Source organism: Octopus bimaculoides, chromosome 7 (assembly GCF_046866305.1).
Source record: "Octopus bimaculoides isolate indiv1 chromosome 7, ASM4686630v1, whole genome shotgun sequence".
NCBI lineage: Eukaryota > Metazoa > Mollusca > Cephalopoda > Octopoda > Octopodidae > Octopus > Octopus bimaculoides.
Window position 1 is genome coordinate 74,034,491 of NC_142934.1, and position 19,289 is coordinate 74,053,779.

The following is a 19,289-nucleotide window of genomic DNA, read 5'->3' on the forward strand; positions in this document are numbered from 1 at the left end:
CTGCTTGGCACAAATTGACTTTGAACTCTGCTGTGCATGCACACTAAGTTTTAACATTCGAACTCACTTCCGCTGTTTACAGCAGTACTTGGAAGGAAGGCGTGTAGTGTGTGATTGTTGCATTGACCAGAACAGAGAAAGTTGAGCAGAGAATCTGCATCAAATTTTACCAAAAGCTTAGTAATACCTGCTCAGAGGCCTATGCAAAATTTTCAAACAGTTTTCATTGTTCTCGATACAACCAAGGAGATCATTGTGTAACTGAAAACCAAGTGTCCTTTTAGTCAGCTGAAAGCAGTTTGGGCACAAACTTGGCAGATATGCGTCTCATAAACAAATCTTCAGTGCCAATGGACGGATCAGAACCATAACTAATTTGCACATCCTCTGACAACACATGGATGGTGATTTGACGATTACCCCTTACAGCTGCATGCACATCTGTGATGTTTTTCTCAGTTCTGCTGGTTGCAGATCTCCCAGAACATTTGTCAATATTGACATTTTTTCAGCCATCTTGGAAACATCTGCACCACTCATACACTTGTGACGGCTTACACACTCTCCTCCAAACACTTTCTGGAACTTTGCATAGGCCTCTGAGGAGGTATTGTCATGACAACTTTCTCTGTCATGATCAATGTGATGATCACACGCTACACACCTTCCTTCCAAGCACTACTGTAAACAGCAGAAGTGAGCTAGAATGTTAAAACTTAGTGCACAGGCACTGCAGAGTTCAAGGTCAATCTATGCCAAATTTGTTTCACTCTGCATGCTTTAGCTTTGTTACTATAGCAACAATTCTGATACTTATTGATCAGCCCTTGTGTGTGTGTGTGTGTGTGTATGAGAGTATTGTAGTTCGCTTGAAGCATTTTAGCTTCTAAGAAGATCTGAAGAAGGAATTGTAATTCCGAAATATCATCAGACTATAGATAACCGTATTACAACAGGTATATAGTCAATTTTTTGTTTTATAGTGCATTGTTGTACCATTCTAAACTTTTTATTCTTTATATATATATATATATATATAGATATGTACATACTAGTGGTGCCCCAGCATGGCCACAGCCTTAGGGCTGAAACATGTAAAAGAATAAAAAAAAATACATATATACATATATATGGATGTGTGTGTATATATATATTTAAACACACACATGTGTGTGTGTATACGCACACACACCTATAATGTATAAATATATATTTAAATACATGCGTGTGTGTGTGTGTGTGTGTGTGCACCTGCATGCACACAAACACACACAGAGGTACTTCATGAATAAATGGGATTTTTTCAATCTGACTTACAGATTTTCTAATTAATTTTTTTTAACTAAACACTTTCAAACTTCGGATACTGTTGTACATGCACACTCATATTGCACATCCAGTGTCTACTACTATAGCCTCAGGTCGATCAAAGTCTTGTGAGTGGATTTGGTAGACGGAGGCTGAAAGAAGCCCGTCATATATATATATTATATATACACACGTGTGTGTGTTTGTATGTCTGTGTTTGTTCCCGTCATCGCTTGACAACTGATGTTGATGTGTTTACATCCCCGTAACATAGAGGTTCGGCAAAAGAGACCGATAGAATAAGCACTAGGCTTACAAAGAATAAGTCCCGGGGTCGATTTGTTCGGCTAAAGGCGGTGCTCCAGTATGGCCGCAGTCAAATGACTGAAACAAGTAAAAGAAACACATCTCAGAATCGTATTTCGTTTCGGTGTTTTCTTTTTTAAGTAACCTTTTACTTGTTACCTGCGTGAATCAAGCTTTGAATTTTTCTTCTTAAACTTCCGGTATTCGCCGAAGGTCACTTCCTGTTAGTGTCACACTTGTTCAGTTACGGTTATCCCATACGACGTGTTGCGTCCTAACAGTCTGAACTTTTGTTAGAAGTTTATGTGTAAGTTCATATTATTATATTACAAATTGCAAGTAAGAAATCAAAAAGAAAAGATAAGCCAAAAAAAAAAAAAAAGTTGAAAACTTTTTGATATCAAAATTGTTTTGAAATTATTACAACGGAAAAAAAAATTCAAATTTGACAACGAATGAAATGGTATATTTAAAGTTTCACACCAGACTCGAACAACAAAGCGACGTTTGATAAACCGCTAATTCCAGCGAACAACCAAATATAAACGTTTTAATTAGAATATACAATCTGTAAATGGAATTAACTGATTATATATATGAGGTAAATTAAAACGATTGCAAGGAAAAAGGAAAAACTGCAGGGGTCGGGAAGGGGAATTTCCGAGGTTCCGCTCCACCCACCTCTTTCCGCGGAAAAAATGCATTTCCGACAACCTACGACGATTGCACCCCCCACAAAAAACCGCGGGAAAACATTATTTAGCATCGAAATCGAGTCTGGTGTATATCTAATTTATTTTGAATGAGAATGTCAGTTAAAACAAAACAAGCTTTGGAAATGATCTTGCCATTTTAGTCGAGTCGGTGTCTTACTACTTATTTCACCGGTAGGTGTACAGTGGCTTCAGGTAAATTACGAATGTCCTGCATTAAGGAAGTTCATGTGCTAACTTGCTTGGGCACACTGTGACCCATTCAGATGGAACTCGGTGTAGCAAGAGACTGACTCAACCAAAAAATATACTATTATTCTCAACTACGGTATTTTTCCGACTGTAAACGTATATACACGTTTACATATAGTTTAAATATGATTAGTTTTAAATTAACACTTTCCTTGCATATTTTTACTTTCATTATGGTTTTGAAATATTTCGAAAATGAGTATTTTACTCTAAATATTATTTTAATGCTTAAAATTTAATATTTGGGAGTTTGACGGAATTCTGCTTTACGCATATAACTCCTCATACCTTTATTTGACGGACGCCGGATTAAGGAAGCACAAACAAGTTGGAATTTTCCCGTTTTGACAGGGATTTTTGAGATTTTTTTTTGCAGTGTCCTTAGAGATGCTCTGGATCGACGTTTTAGCAAAAGAAAAAAAAAATATTTGCGAAAAGCGATGTTTTCTCCCCCTCTCCCACCGTTTCCCCCTCTCCGGACTGATTTCGGTCAATTTTGTTGGCACTGCGCACTTATAAATGGCAGAGGTAAAGAATATGCCGGGTGTGCGAATTCTTTACCTTCGCCTTCTACAGTTTTTAAGTGCATAGTTCCCCACAAACTCGGTCGGGGAGCATCATTTTTTCGAAATTTTTTTTTGAAAAAAAGGCACCTGAATTTTTTGCTTAAATCTCAACAATTGACCATTAAAGGTGTTTATGGGGAGAAAGATATCGAAAAACAATCACTACGTCAGACTGACAAAAAAAAAATGAGATGTGCTAAAATAACAGCTAAATAGCCCTTAAATCACGTGGTGGACGCTTTAGTAGTTGCAGCCTCCTTTTTCTTGTTTCTCTTTTCTCTGTTACAAGTTCATCTAAAATTTGACAGGGCAACCTGGTCTCTTTCATTCTTGCTAAGTGGCCCGCTCACCTCTGACAATGTTTCAGGATGGTGGCCTTGATGCTGCTGCTTTTCATTCTTTCCAGAACAGACATCGGTCACATAGTCATTCCATTTGACATTCATAATAGAGTGGAGTCTCTGTTGATGAAATTGCTTTAGTCTTTTGATGTCATTTTGGTAGAGTCCAGGTTTCACAACCATAGAGGAGATTGGAGATCATGACTGCTTGGTAGACACTCAATTTTGTTTAGTGGTTCAGATCTTTGTTCTTAAAGACCTTTTTTGCGAGTCCTCCAAACACATTGTGAGCTACTCTTAATCTGTTCTCCACATCTTTTTCCGATGTATACTTGTTTGAAAGCAAACTTCCTAAGTATGAAAAGTGGTCAACTTTCTCCAGTGGCATCTCTGAAATGGCACTGTTGAGGTTTGGAGTTTCCTGACTTAGAATGTATTGTTCCAGGCCCAAAATCCTTCTGCTGCAGCACTACCTAGAGTGACATGCGAGGTCCAGAAGATGGGTGGCAATGGAATTCCACTAGCTCCAATGTCATTAGAGTTTTGCTTTTCTAGCCAGTCTGTCTGGCATTGCCCTTTTTTTGCTAGGATCAAATGTTGAGTTCAGAGATCTAGCTTCCTTCGCTGGGGTCTTAGTTTGGTGTGATGAGGGATAAGGACAGCACTCCTGTGCCCTTGCTTGATCAGATCTTGTTGGGTATCCACACACCCTAGTCCAAGATTCAGCAAGCTGAACCAAGAAGGTAGCCAGTTTAGTCGTTGACAGCCTGACCATAACTGGGTGTACGTGGTTACTCATTGTCTCCAAGGAGACACTTCAGCACCCATATGAGGGGTTATATACCTTGCATAAAGCAGAATTCCGCCAAATGTTACTTGGTTATTCATATATGTAAAAAAACCTCTATATCATACAATTGTGAGCTGGTTTCAGTTGAAATCTTGTCACTTTTATCTCCTGCCCCTAACATTACACAATGGCATATCAAAAAATGATTTTACACTTCGAACAATGTAAATTTTCATTAAGATTTATTGGTTATTTTCATTTTAGATTCTTCAATGTTATGGGTGCCTTTCTGCACAAGGGCATGCTGTAAGCAGGTGTCCGTATAAGGAGCACTATATTCAGATGTCGTCACACACATCAGTGTGTTTGTCTGTGTATATGATTACATGTAGAATATATATAGATATACACACATAATAATTGCAGAATATGTCTTTAAGTACTTTGAAGACAGTTACCGCTTTTAATGATAACTGTATCCTACAATTTCAGAATGAAATTTTTGAAAATGCCTACTAGTTTACTATTCAAAGTAACTGTTACAAATTTAGAATTATAGTATTTTTCTTTATATTTAAAAAGAAACTGCTATACCGTCCTTAAATATTGTTTTGAGGAATTAAATAACGTGATTATATATATATATATATATTTATATTGCAGGTGTGGCTGTGTAGTAAGAAGCTTGCTTCACAACCACATGGTTCTGGGTTCAGTCCTACTGAGTGGCACCTTGGGCAAAAGTCTTCAATAGCCCCAGGCTGTCCAAAGCTTTGTGAATGGATTTGGTAGGTGGAAACTGAAAGAAGCCTGTCATATATTTATATATATTGTTTATATTATGTTAAACTGTCGTATGTCCAAATTTGGCCAAAGGTCTTTTTTTTTTTCAATATTTATTTTTGCTTGCAATAGTTGGTTGTTTTGGTCAAACTATCGTATCCCCAGCTCTTTCAGATGCCAACATATCAAAACTTTTCAAAGTTTTGCTATAGAATGGTGAAACTATTTTTTTGTTTTCTGAAAAAGCAAAATTTTGGACTTGCAACACTTTTGCATAATAGCAAATGATATGCAATATTAAATATTCAAAGGAACCATGTACTTAAATGATAGGCACCAGATTGGGTTGAATTAACTTCTACACAGCACTTTTAGTTGAATAAATATCTTGGGTGCCAAAGTACATCCAATGAAAAATTCAGATTATGTATACAAAGAATTTAACCCTTATGAGTATTTTAATAACTTATGGGCCAATCCAAAAGTGTATGCTTTGGCTGGAATCAATTTCGACTGGCCCACTGTGGTAAAGTGTTGTTCTTACGTTGTTTTAAAATGTTATGTATCATCCGATGAAAGCGATTTTGTTTAGTTATAAAGTAATATACTCATCTATTAAAGAAATCTGTTGGAAATCGTTGTAATGAAGTGACATATCCATTGTTGTTTGTCATATAAAATTGAAGTGTGTGTGTGTGTACAAAAATTTAATGTACCTCAATAACGTCTACCTCTTTCATCCCATTTCTTTGAAATTTTATTCACAGCTGCTTCATATCCCTGACCCAAACATAGGCTACTTAGATTTTAAAAAAATCAATTTTGCTCACAACTTATGTGTTTTTCACCAATTTTTTTCCATGCTTGTACAAGTCAGAATAATTTTTATAATGGTTGTGGACACTTTCATACTGCTAACCCATCAACGAAGATTGGAACTTGTTTTTGGCAATCTGTTAAGCTAGAGTAAGAAATGTTGTGCACCTTTCTCAGGTACAACACATTGTAGTGATAGATATAACGGGAAATCTTGACCTTGTAGTTACTAGTCCAATACCTTAACCTTTCATTTACTATGCATCACATCTCTATAACATTGTTCAACTTACTATAAATAGCAGCCAAATCTCCTTCAAATGACATTGTGCTATTTGAGAAAAGAAGACATTGAATACTGTAGTCTGAAGTGCACAACACCTGAATACAGGGTGTCCACAAGGTCTGGGTACATGAAGTAAATATAATCATAGCATAAACAATTAAATATAAGAAATAATAATTTCTTAAAGTATGTGTTAATCCCCATGTACCCAGACTTTGTGGACACCCTGTATAATGGGATTGCTATGATGGGACTGCCTTTGATGGTAGATGTGTGAAATGAGAGCTGACTCTAGTTAGGCAACACAGCAAATGATATGGTATAAAAAGAACTCGTTCTGATTAGTTTCTTATTGTCTTTTTAGTATCATCACATGCGGGACAGGTATGAAGAAAAATACCATTCAATGTACACTGTTTGAAAGCTTTTCTTCTGTACAAGATGGAACAATGGATTCTTGCTCAGCAAAGAAGGTAATTGTCTTTAATTTTGTTGCAATTTACATAGTGTATCAATCTTGTCTTTCACATAGAGAAAAGAGTACAGTTGATTGAATCCTCCTGGGTACATAACTGTCATTTGTTTTATTGCTTCTGGTGAGATTTGAACTCAGTAATTTAAAGAACAGGATTAAATATTTTAAGATATTTAGTAGTCTAAACTATCATCTCTGTTAAACGCCCTGCGCACGTAAGCGAAAGCAGGGTATTGTAATCACTCATCTTTGTGTTTGCAAAATTACTGGAAAATGGCTGAATGGATTTTCACCAAATTTGGCAGAAATACTCATTGGATGAGTGGCTTGAAATGATGAAAATTTGGTTTGATTATCTTCAAACATACGTTAATACATACATAGATATGCGACTGTGTGTGTACAGTGGGTTTTGTTTATTTATGAGTTGATTTCTTAATTTCACCAGAGTATAAATACCTATAATGGTGATATTTAAAAAAAAAAATTTTTTTAAAATTAAAGTTACAAATTTCTCAATAAGCAAGTTTAGTCAAACATTTACAAAGCTTAATTCAGTTTAATTAAAAATCATGGGTAACCAACGCATTGTAAACCACACTATAACTTGGCAAAAAATTTATCTGCACACAGGGTATGCATTTCCCTTCTGATGCCTTTTTTTTTATCGTTTATAACTCTTTTGGCACATATCATTCTCCAACACCTTTATACATCTTTGAGCTAATCGTCCAAAATATTCCTTTCTACTAAAGGCACAAGGCCTTAAATTTTGGGAGAGGGGACTAGTCAATTACATCAACCCCAGTGCTTCACTGGTACTTAATTTACCAACCCTGAAAGGATGAAAGGCAAAGTTGACCTTGGCGGAATTTGAACTTAGAACATAGCGATGGGTGAAATAAACGCTAAGCATTTTGCCAAGCATGCTAATGATTCTGCCAGCTTGCTGCCTTAATCATGCAAAATAACTAGACATGTTCCAGCATAATGTTATCACGTTACTCTACAGGGTTTATTCATTTATTTATTTATGCACCCTTTCAAAGCATAGCTAGGCTCATGGGCCCGGTTTCTATGGCGTATGTGTTCCTCCCCCAGCTGGACAGGACGTCAGTCCATCGCAGTGTTACTCAAGAAACAGGAAGAAAGAGTGAGAGAAAGTTGGGGGCGAAAGAGTACAACAGGGGTCGCCACCACCCCCTGCTGGAGCCTCGTGGAGCTTAGGTGTTTTTGCTCAATAAACACTCACAACGCCTGGTGTGGGAATCGAGACCGTGATCCTCCGACCGGGAGTCCGCTGCCCTAACCACTGGGCCATTGCGCCTCCACACTCTACAGGGAACATATCATTTTATCTTATGTAACTAGATACTTTGAAGTATTTTTTCTTTTTCAAATGTTGTTTTTTTCTTCACATTTTGTGCTAACCAGATAGGCAGTTTTTTTTTATGATGCAAAAAGCAGTATTTACTATCCTGCAGTGTTGACCATGTTATTCAGTTCGTCCTTTTAAAAGACAGTATAGTATGGTTTGAGGTAACTTTGGATGCTATCTCTAGCAGCTGGACTGACTTAAAAGCTCCTTAAATACTGACATATCATAAAGCAAATTTGTTCTAATTGCTATAGGAAACAGAATGCAATTATTAAAGGAGATTATAAGGCTGATGAAATTGGTGATAATACCACTATCATCATCTTTGAAATCTGAAACTGTATTTGTTTCTTGTATTTCTTCATATTGTTACATTTCATACAATTATATTTCAAGTGTAGAGGCTTGAGATAGAGCATTGGACTAATATGTTGCAATACTTAGTCTCTCATCTCAGGTTTCAAATCTCTATAGGATCAGTAAAAATAGATTTTATTAATATTTTTTCAAATTTTGCTGTTGTATGAAATGATTCTCTGCAAGCATGGCTGTGTGGTTAGGAAGCTTGCTTCCCAACCATTCGATCTTCAGGTTCAGTCCCACTGTGTAGCATCCTGGGCAAGTATTCTCTACTCTATCCTTAGGCTGACCAAACCCTTGTGAATGGATTTGACAGATGGAAACTGAAAGATGTTTGTCGTGTGTGTGTTTATGTATTACTTTGTCTAGACATCATATGATGGCTGCAGGTGAGCATCATCATCATACAAATAAAGTTATTTGTCTCCAGTCTAGCTATGTGAAAATATTACCTTGCTTGGAAATAGGTGAGGGTTGGCAATAGGAAGGGCATCCAACTTGAAAAAATCTGCCTCAACAAATTCCATCTGACCGTTAAAATGGTGATGAGGATGATGAGTTATTTCCTTTGAACAATTCTTGTTTATCAGTAAATAAATACATAAATTGTTTGTTTGATTTTCAGAAAAGTATGCAGTGGGTGTCTTCTGCCTTTGACAGTGGTAGTGAGCAGAACGAAACACAAAATATATCCAATACCAAAGCATTAAAAAGGAGTTTGAGTTGTGCTTTTAGTAACAAGTCAAAATGTAAACCACCCAAATACAGTAACTGTAAAACTTCTGGAATTAGTATGAAGGAAAATTCATTTGAAGAACTTTGGGTGGATAAGCATTTCCCCTCGTCTGTGGTATGTATGATCAGCTTTTCTTGTTTCTTGTTACTGAAGCAGGAGCTTCTGAAAGATGATATATATTGTGACTTGCATGTGTCTCAGCAAACTGGGTCAAAAGAGTATCAGCCTATGGATTGACACCTTGGCAGATCTAATCTGATCACCAGCATGTGTTGTGTCATATGGTCAGATATTTAGATATTGGTTTCAAATTTTGTCACAAGGCCAGCAGTTTCGAGGGAGTGGGTAGGTCAGTTACATCAATCCCTGCGTTTAACTGGTATTTATATTAACTCTGAAAAGATGAAAGGCGAAGTCGACCCTGGTAGTATTTGAACTCAGAATGTAAAGTTGGAAGAAATGCTGGTAAGCACTTTTTCTGGCACGGTAATGATTTTGCCAGCTTGCTGCCTCATGATATTTAGATATTAACAACCCATACCAACTTAGCTGCAAATAGGTACTGTATCATGTAGTACTATAGGTAGGATATAACTGATGAGTGTTTTATATGTTGAGTTCATCCTTCCAGGAGGCACCAGGAAATCGCTCCAATATATCCCCACCCTCTATGAAGAGACCTTTAAATAGACAAGATTTTATGTATTCAGTCTTAACAAAAACTGTCTATGAGTTTACTGTAATGGACCACCAACCTTATTGGTTATGATTCAAACCTTACTGCTGCAGTTATTTTGCTTTGATCCTGACCAAGGTACATAAGTCTACTTGTTCTAGTTATGCTGTGGAGAGAAGAGAAATGTGACATTTCAAAGTTATGTCATCTGAATGAAAGAGATTTTTTTTTGTTTCCAGCTAACTAAAAAAAGAGTTCTCAAGGAGATCCTTGAGTCAAGAAGATGCTATTTAAAAATGTTTGTAATGTATTGATCTGAAATTTCTTGTTTTGCTTCGTCTGGCTGACATAAAACAGGTATCTCTATTTCCTACTTCATTGTTTAGTGGTTAGCAATAGAAAGGACATGCAAATATATAAAGACTTCTCTAACTAAAATCGTTTTTCCTTTGCAAGCATGGAAATACAGATGTAAATCATTAAAAAGACAATATTGCTATGAGACAAGGGATATATCAGTGGTTTAGCAGATATCAAACTATTTCCATTTGATGTGTTGTTCCTACTCTCTTTTTATTTCTGTCTCTGGTTTCCTACCAGTGAGTAATGTATGAGAGTGTTTTTAAATGATGTAGCCAATCTCAAAACGCTGAGCCTCCTGAAGGAGATGACAGGACTGAGGTATGTAATACATTGCTTCCCCTACAGCAGAATTGATACCCTAAAACTAAGGTGCCATGCAAAACATTGGTGTGTGTGCTGGTACTGCATAAAAAGTGCCTAGTAAACTCTGTAAAGTGGTTGGTATTAGGAAGGGCATCTAGCTGTAGTAACCAAGCCAAAACAGACTATAGAACCTGGTGCCGCCACTAGTCTTGCCAGTTCCTGTCAGGCCATCCAACCCATGCCAGCGTCGAAAACTGGCATTAAATGATGATAGCATTACTCCAATGAAATAATAACTGAAGTAGTCTTCCAACAGGAACGTTGGTAACTACTTGACTATTGCATCTTGTCATCAGTAAGTTCATATCTGACCAATTCAGTTCAGTTCTGCCTTAGCTGTTTTGGAAATATATTTATCAGTCACTGTATTTCTCACTCCCTAACTCCTAGCTTTCATGCAAAGTCTCTACTCTCTACTCATACACCATGGCAATACCCTACCAATTAAATGTTGACTCCATGTCTTAAGGGTATGCTCTTCCACCTTGCTACCACTTACCTCTCCCCTGCTCTACTCTACCATCCCATTTATATTCTGATCCCTGTTCTTTGTGAACATGCCTTGGCACTTTGCCACTATCTCTATCTTGCTCTCTTTCACTTTCTCTCTGGCTGGTTGACTGTGTATCTCCTCTACAGCAACACACCTGTTCTTGGCCTCAGTCTTGATTGCTCTTTCTCTTCTGACTGGGTAACCATGTAAGCCCTCAACAGCAGGACACCTGTTTCTGTCTTTCTGTGACACTCTAACCTTTTATCATGTGCACAAGATCATCTCCTCCAATGCCCCATCTCCTCTCAAAGGATCTTTGCCTTGCAAGTTGCTTGGTGACCCTGCCAGTGCTGGTACCACATAAAAAGCATTCCGTCCACACTGTAAAGTAGTTGGCACTTGGAAGGGCATCCAGCTGTAAAAAAAAACCATGCCAAAAGTGACCTTGCCTGTGCTGGTGCCATGCAAAAAGCACTCAGTCCACTCTGCAGAGTGGTTGGTGTTAGGAAGGGCATCCAGCCATAAAAAACCATGCCAATACAGATAATGAAGCATGGTGCAATCTTCTACTCTGCCAGTTCCTGTCAAACTGTCCAACTTATGCCAGCATGGAAAGTGGACATTAAATGATGATGTTGATTCTCAGATAATGGAACTTTAGTCTAGAAGCCAATAGTGGTGCCTCTGTGTGGTTACACGACTTGCTAGAAACAGCAGCCAAAACACTCTTCTATCTTAGAAAAGGACACTTTGAATGATGTGATTTTAGATAAATAGGCACAGGAGTGGCTGTGGTAAGACGTTTGCTTCCCAACTACATAGTTCTGGGTTCAGTCCTGCTGCGTAGCACTTTGGGGAAGTGTCTTCTTCTATAGCCTCGGGCCAACCAAAGCCTTGTGAGTGGATTTGATAGACGGAAACTGTGTGTATTTGTACTTCCACCATCGCTTGACAACCGATGTTGATGTGTTTACGTTCCCATAACCTAGCGGTTCGGCAAAAGAGTCCGATAGAATAAGTACTAGGCTTACAAAGAGTAAGTCCTCGGGTCGATTTGTTTGACTAAAGGCGGTGCTCCAGCATGGCCGCAGTCAAAATGACAAACAAGCAAGTGAATAAAATTCAAATGGAATAGGTACAGTTGGTCATAGACTGTTCCATTGAAGAAAGGATTGAAGGGGCAAAATAAATTGAGAATCATTTTGCACTTAACCTGTCGTAATACATTAAATGATTTAGTATTCTTTTTATTGCTGGATTGTTTCTATAGTTAGCCACTCTGAGTAGATAAGGTATTTAGCCCCAAGTATTTAGCTAAGTAAAATCGTGGTTGTCTTTGCATACGAGCATGTCCCTTTCACCCCTCTCCAGCTGAGCGTTCCAAATCTTGCGGGTTCGTGGGTGCTGGTGTCGCGTAAAAAAGCACCCGTACAGGTGCAACATAAACACATCCGTGCCGGTGCTACATAAAAACACCCAGTACACAGTTTTTGGCGTTATGAAGGGCATCCTGCCGTAGAAACCATGCCAAAACTGACATGGAGCCTGGGCAGCTCCTGTCAAACTGTCCAACTCATGCCAGCAAGGAAAGCGGCCGTTAAATGTTGATGATAATGATGTAAGTCCTGATCTAGAACACTTATACTTAAATGGATTCCTTCCTTGACCATTCCGTCTTCTGTTTGAAGAGTATTTAAGAGTACTTTATCTAATGTATTCTTTTTTTCTTTTTAAATAGTATTGTGTTCTCAGGAAGGTACGGCTGGTATTTCTAGCAGGTCGAGCAACCACGTTCCTAAGTTGTCGCGAATGCAAGCATCAGCAGTTATGGAATGGTTGTTTCCCTTGACTTGTTTATTATTATTTTTTTTTTTCATTGTACTTGATTACCATCGTTTAAAACAGTCACGGGCAAACTGTGGCCTGAGTTTTAGAAGTTATCTAGGAATACCATAATCTTAAGATGTCGTTCCTCGTAGTGTGTTTTTTTTTTTTGTGGCGGAAGTGACGTTATGAAGCCACCGGAAAAAGAAATTACAATACGTCTAGAACCGGCAGATTCAAAACTGCCTCTTTCTTACGGGTCAGTGGCGAGGGAAAGACGTTTGCTGGGAGCGATCGTAAGAAGAGTAGTCCATTCTGGCCAGAAGATGGGATCGCTTATACGTGGATTCAGCTGTGAGGTCTTCTTGTTTTCCCGTGACCCGACGCTTGGAGATATTGTCGCTGATCGCAGCTCGAGGTAAGAGCGATCTTTATTTCATGCCTTTCAGCAACAAGCTATTTCCAAACTTGGTTACCAGTTGTGAAGATACGTCTGAGTGTTTTTTTTTTTTTTTTTTTTAAATCTCGTTTTTGCTCTCCTGCTTTTCCTACCGTTGATGCGTAAGATTGTTTGCTTGGGAAGGTAATGTGGTGACCTAGATATACACACAAAAAAAAAAATGTGTCATTCGTGGCAAAGCTGTAGGGTAGGGTTGCCAATTTAGCATATTTTATGCTATATCTAGCATTTTTTTTTCAGCATTTAGCTGGAAATTTTTGAATCAAGCATTTAGCAGGGAAAATAGCAGGTTTAAAATTTTATTTAGTATTTTTGGTGGACATTGGAATTAGACACTGAGGGAAAATGGCTGTAACTTTTTTATTTTTTAATTTTGACGATTTTCGTTTTCGATAATGTGTTCTATATGTCACGGTCATATTTTTTTTTAGCATTATTCTCTGATCATAGCATTTCCACAATGGTTTCCCTCTTCTTTTTCCTCCTTTTCCACTTTCGTTAATGTATCTTATAGTCAAATTTTAGTACTATCGGCTATTGTTGAATTTTTCTTTAACTTGAAACTTCAAATGAAAGTTTATCAAAAGTAAGTTTATCAAGTTATGAACTTCTCCTTCCCACCGCTTTGGACACAGAGTGGTGTCGGTGGGGGGGGGGGAAGAAGATAACTCATGTCAGCACCTGAACTCACTACACAATAATGTAAATATGTTGCAAAGAATGAAAGCATGGAAATTTGACTTAACAAAGCTTTTTGATATAATTAGTCTTTAGCATTTTGGTTAAACTAAAGGGTTTGACCCGGTGGGAAATAAAAAATTTTTGGTCATATTTAGCATTCTTTTTTTGTACTGAAATTTAGCATAAAATTCTGATTTTAAGTTGGCACCACTGCTGTAGGGTTATTGAAGATTGGGCTAACCATTATGCTGTTGTGCTGATAAGGTGGTGCACTGACCTCTACTTAGAAATGGACGAAGCGGATCAAGTTGAAAAAATTGAAGAGCCTCTGAAAGACATGTACACGGAGGAGGCATTCAAAGCCTACTGCAAACTCGGGAGAGTAAGATGGATGGGCAAGCAGATCGATGGTTATGTTAGCGGGCTTCGCAGGGTTTACTGGAGTAGCAATGGAGCAAATAGTGAAGCTGGCTTTAGTGACTGGATTCCCGAATCATATCTCAGTGCGTCTGCAGCTGATGACAGAGGTGAAAATGATGTCAGTGGGAGAAATGGTGGATAAGACGCGAGTGTTGGTGCGAAACAACACGTATGATGTAGCGGCAACAGTGATAGTGGATATGAATGAGTAGAACGAAGAGGCAGGTGGTAAACATGACAACAGAAGTATGATGAGATGAACAGCAAAGAGATCATGCTTTAGATGTCAGGGTCTGCACATGGTCAGGGAATGTACGGAACCAAAACCAATGGTGGTGTGTTACTGATGTGCCCAGCCTGGGCTTGTAGTGAACTATTTAAGTAGGGAAACAAGGAGAGAGAAATTACTGCACTGTTAGTATTCCCCATGACCAATGGAAGGCGCACCACCATTCATTGTCTGTAGAAAGGCTTCTGGTGGGGGTGAGGGAAGCACGAGCTCTCATGGATACGGGTTGCACGACTATTTTGGTAGCTATGAGAATGGTTGAGAGCTGGAGAGGAAACACCAATCTCAGTGCAGTGGATGGCGGGGTGTCAGCAAAGTGGAACTGGAGGTGCTGAAGCTACAGGCAATTATAGTTGATGAGGTGTTCTGTGGTGTGACATTAGCAGTGTGGCATTGGGAATCATTCTGGAAATGAGGTGTTGAGGTGGAAGACACAGCATGGCTCAGGGAAAAGGACAACTACAACCACATCAATGTAACTGAACAGGGCGCTGTTTTAAAGGGCATGGACCTATCACTGAGATGCGGATTGTGAGCTATTACATTGAGAGAGAGAGAGAGAGATAGGCAGATAACATTTGTATTAACAGAGTACAGATAAAAATATAAAGAAAAAGGGCACTATCATGCTATTAGCTGTCAGAAGTGAAAGTGCTCACTGCTAGTGAAGTATCTGTCTGTCTGCCTGCCTGTTGCTGGCCTGTCGATTCTTTGGCTACTGACAGCTAATACCATGACTGGCCAGAGCGAGCTATCTGTCTGTCTCTCTCTCTATCTATCTATCTATTACTCGAAAGTTCGCGCGTCCGCGCTAACTAGTCGTGAGTGGTCGATCCTATTATTTTTAAACTTCAAACTTCATTTGTTTTCTATTTTGATAAATTCTCTCTGTTGAAAATTATATTTTTATATTTTAAATAATTTGCAATTTCAGGAAATATGTTTTTATATTAAATTTGTGTTTTCTACTCACGACTAGCTAGCGCGGACGCGCGAACTTTCGAGTAATAGATAGAGAGAGAGAGAGAGAGAGAGAGAGAGAGAGAGAGAGAGAGAGACAGACAGACAGACATATAGCTCGCTCCGGCCAGTCATGGTATTAGCTGTCAGTAGCCAAAGAATCGACAGGCAGACAGACAGATACTTCACTAGCAGTGAGCACTTTCACTTCTGACAGCTAATAAGCATGATAGTGCCAGAAAAAGATACAAGCAAACAGCTGAACTAGACTGAAATGAACTTTGCTACTGAAAACTATACTCATGATAATGGTGGATAGTGAAAAGTTTTTCTTTTATTGAACTAAATGTATAACATTCTTCAACCTGTTTGTTCACACTTTATGCTTTAGTTTGTTAGAAAGGAAGAAGAGGTGAGAGGAAGTGGAAATTTGAGAGAGGGAGGGAACAGATAGCCAGGTGATGCATTATGCTGTTACCCGTGTGGTTAGTGGAAGTGAGGGATGAAGAGAGAGAGAGAGAGAGAAATGTTAGACACGAAGAGGAAAATTACATGGTTAAGAAGTTTGTTGAAGAGATATAAAGTGCTTAGCAGAGGGAAAATTAAAAAAAATAACTTATAATAATTCTGAGTGGTTGGCGTTAGGAAGGGCATCCAGCTGTAGAAACTCTGCCAAATCAGACTGGAGCCTGGTGTTGCCATCCGGTTTCACCAGTCCTCAGTCAAATCGTCCAACCCATGCTAGCATGGAAAGCGGACGTTAAACGATGATGATGATTCCATTACTTAGCCCATCGGTAACGCTTTCATGTGATTAGAGAAAAAGAGGGAGAGAGAAGCATCCATGAGGTGAGGTAGAAGGAATGTAATTGTAACACTTTCATGTGATTAATTGAAAGGAAAGAGAGGAGAGAGAAAAAGAGGATAAGGCAAAGAGGGAGAGAGAAGCATCCATGACGTGAAGTAAGGGGAATGAAATATCTATTACGTGGTTAAAAAAAGTAGTGCTGATATAGAGGAAGAGAGTTAAAAATATAATTTTATCAGAGGGATGATATTCTAATTGTGAGGTTAAAGAAAGGCAGAGAGAAATGATGGAGGTGGTAGTCGTGATTGGATAGTGAAAAGTGTATTTTTACCCTGTGCGCATAAGGGAGAGCAGGGTATTGTAATCGCTTGTCTGTTTGTGTGTTTGCAAAATTACTGGAAAATGGCTGCATGGATTTTCACCAAATTTAACAGAAATACTTTTTTTTGTTTGTTTATGGGAACCTTTGAAATAGTTTGAGGAAAGCGATTGCTAGATCTTTTATCCAAGAAATCACGCACACTCCATTTGTAGTTATGAAACCACGTTCAATGATAATTATATATTTGTTTCTAATTTTCATCAGTTTATCTGTTGATACTAAGGGAACTAAATGAAAGGGTCAGACTGAGTGTTATCTTAAGGCATGGGCACACTAGCCAGTTACCCAAATGTCCTACACGTCTCTGGACCTAATGCTATTCTATTTATTTTGTTGTGTATGTAGGGGACCTCTTTGCGTGGCTTTGTTTGAGGGCCTGTAATTCTGTTAAAATGACCTTGATCAGATTTTTATTTCTTTAAGGTGTTGATTGTTGGACAAAAATTCTTTGTATTTGTTGTAATTCTTTACTTTCTGTGTTCAAATCCCATTGAGGGTGACTCGTACTCCAGTATCAGTCAATTACTTGGGTTGATTTAATTAGCTACCCAACCTCTGAAATTTCAGGCATTGTGTTAGAAACAATAACTCTTTTGTTATCATTAAACTGATGTTTGAACATATAAAATATCGTACAGTGGAAAATTTTCATTTCATTGTGAACCCTTTGAAACAAATGGTCTTGCGTAATAGAGTTAAAAGCAGTGTCCTGCAAGTTGGTATGAAAAGGCGTTAAAACAGTAGAGTGTAATTTATAAGAGATTTGGCTGCTACATCTAGTTGGTCAAATAATCACAATATAGTTATTTTGTTCATTTGAATTTCATGTATGAACCATTGTTGCAGGTCTTTTGGTTGAATAATGAAATAACTTCTCAACTGAAATTTTTGGATGCATCCATATTTGATTTTAATATGTGACAATTAAGCTGTTTCTTTCTTTAAGTGGACTACTCTGCATTTTGCTTCAATGTTTGTTTGAATCTCCCAACATTGGTAGACTAGTCTTATTGATATGACCAGCAATAATTATGCTGTATAGAAATTTGAAATAATTTTTCTAACTAGAATATTTTGTCCTAACACCAACTAAAGCTGATGGATTGGCAGATTCTTTAGGAATGTTGGAAAAAAAATCAACAGCATCATTTAGCATCCATATTCCATGCTGGCATGGATTGACCGGCTTGACAACATACAAACAGATATGCACACAAATATTCATATACAATGAATTTCTGCAGTTTCTGGCTACAAAAATTCTACATGTTGTGCTTGAAAAGAAGATCCATCAAGCTGAGCGAAATCGCAGTCATAGCATGTAAACGCACCCCGTGTCACGCAAATGGCACCCATTACACTCTTGGAATGGTTGGCGTTAAAAAGGGCATCCAGCTGTAGAAAATCATGCCAAATCAGACTGGAGTTTGGTGCAGCATTCCAACATGTGAGCCCAGTCAAACAGCCCAACCCATGCCAGCATGGACAATGGACGTTAAATGATGATGAAAAACACACACAAGTAAGCACATAAATGCAAAACAAGGAGGTGAAAAAAATAGTTCTCAGATACTGAAGTTAGAGTAATATGATGTTTGATCACAACTGTCTAATGAATGAATACATGAAACTCCAAGTAACAGTTTTTTGTGATGTTTTTGCAGCTTTAATAGAAAAGTATGTATATATATATATATATATATATATATATATATTGCCAGTGCCGCTGGACTGGCTCCTGTGCAGGTGGCACGTAAAATACACCATTTCGAGTGTGGCCGTTGCCAGTACCTCCTGATTGGCCTTCGTGCTGGTGGCACATAAAAGCACCCACTACACTCTCTGAGTGGTTGGCGTTAGGAAGGGCATCCAGCTGTAGAAACTCTGCCAAATCAGATTGGAGCCTGGTGTAGCCATCTGGTTCACCAGTCCTCAGTCAAATCGTCCAACCCATGCTAGCATGGAAAGCAGACGTTAAACGATGATGATGATATATATATATATATATATATATATATATAGATATATATATATATATATATATAGATGACAGGCTTATTTCAATTTCTGCCAACCAAAAATCCACTCACAGGGCTTTTGTTGGTCTGAAGCTATTGTAGAAGACACTTGTCCAAGGTACCACACAATAGGCCTGAACCTGAAACCATGTGGTTGGGAAGCAAGCTTCTTACCACACAGCCATGCCACTCAAGAAACTGTAATTGAGTAATGTGTGTTTACAGATCCATGTTCTGTTACTAATTGATATAATTCTCTAGATAATGAAAAGAATAAGTAAAAAGGACTTTGGAAGCCTGTTGATTTATTTTAGTGTCCTTTATGAAAATTCAAAGGAAACAAAATATTACATACTCACATGTATGCATGTGTGTGTGTTACTGTTAGTAAATACACTCTATAATTTGAATTCATGGAAGTTGGTCTTTAGTCTCTTATCTT

General features: G+C 38.1%; 1 protein-coding gene across 5 annotated transcripts in view; it reads left to right on the top strand.

Annotated features, from left to right (window-relative positions):
* The first annotated feature begins 1,784 nt into the window (after positions 1–1,784).
* Positions 1,785–19,289, top strand: part of LOC106876490 (cell cycle checkpoint protein RAD17) — a 47,015-nt gene continuing 29,510 nt past the window's right edge. For 2 of the 5 annotated variants that reach the window (XM_089355486.1, XM_089355489.1), the window contains exons 1-3: positions 1,785–1,921; positions 6,526–6,634; positions 9,000–9,224. In XM_089355486.1, the coding sequence (XP_089211612.1) occupies positions 6,548–6,634; positions 9,000–9,224 (312 nt within the window). In that variant the 5' untranslated portion in view covers positions 1,785–1,921; positions 6,526–6,547. Of the gene's footprint in view, positions 1,922–2,537; positions 2,656–5,045; positions 5,065–6,525; positions 6,635–8,999; positions 9,225–13,108; positions 13,248–19,289 lie in introns of those variants that run through there. The other 3 variants (XM_089355487.1, XM_089355488.1, XM_089355491.1) reach the window with 3 other exon arrangements.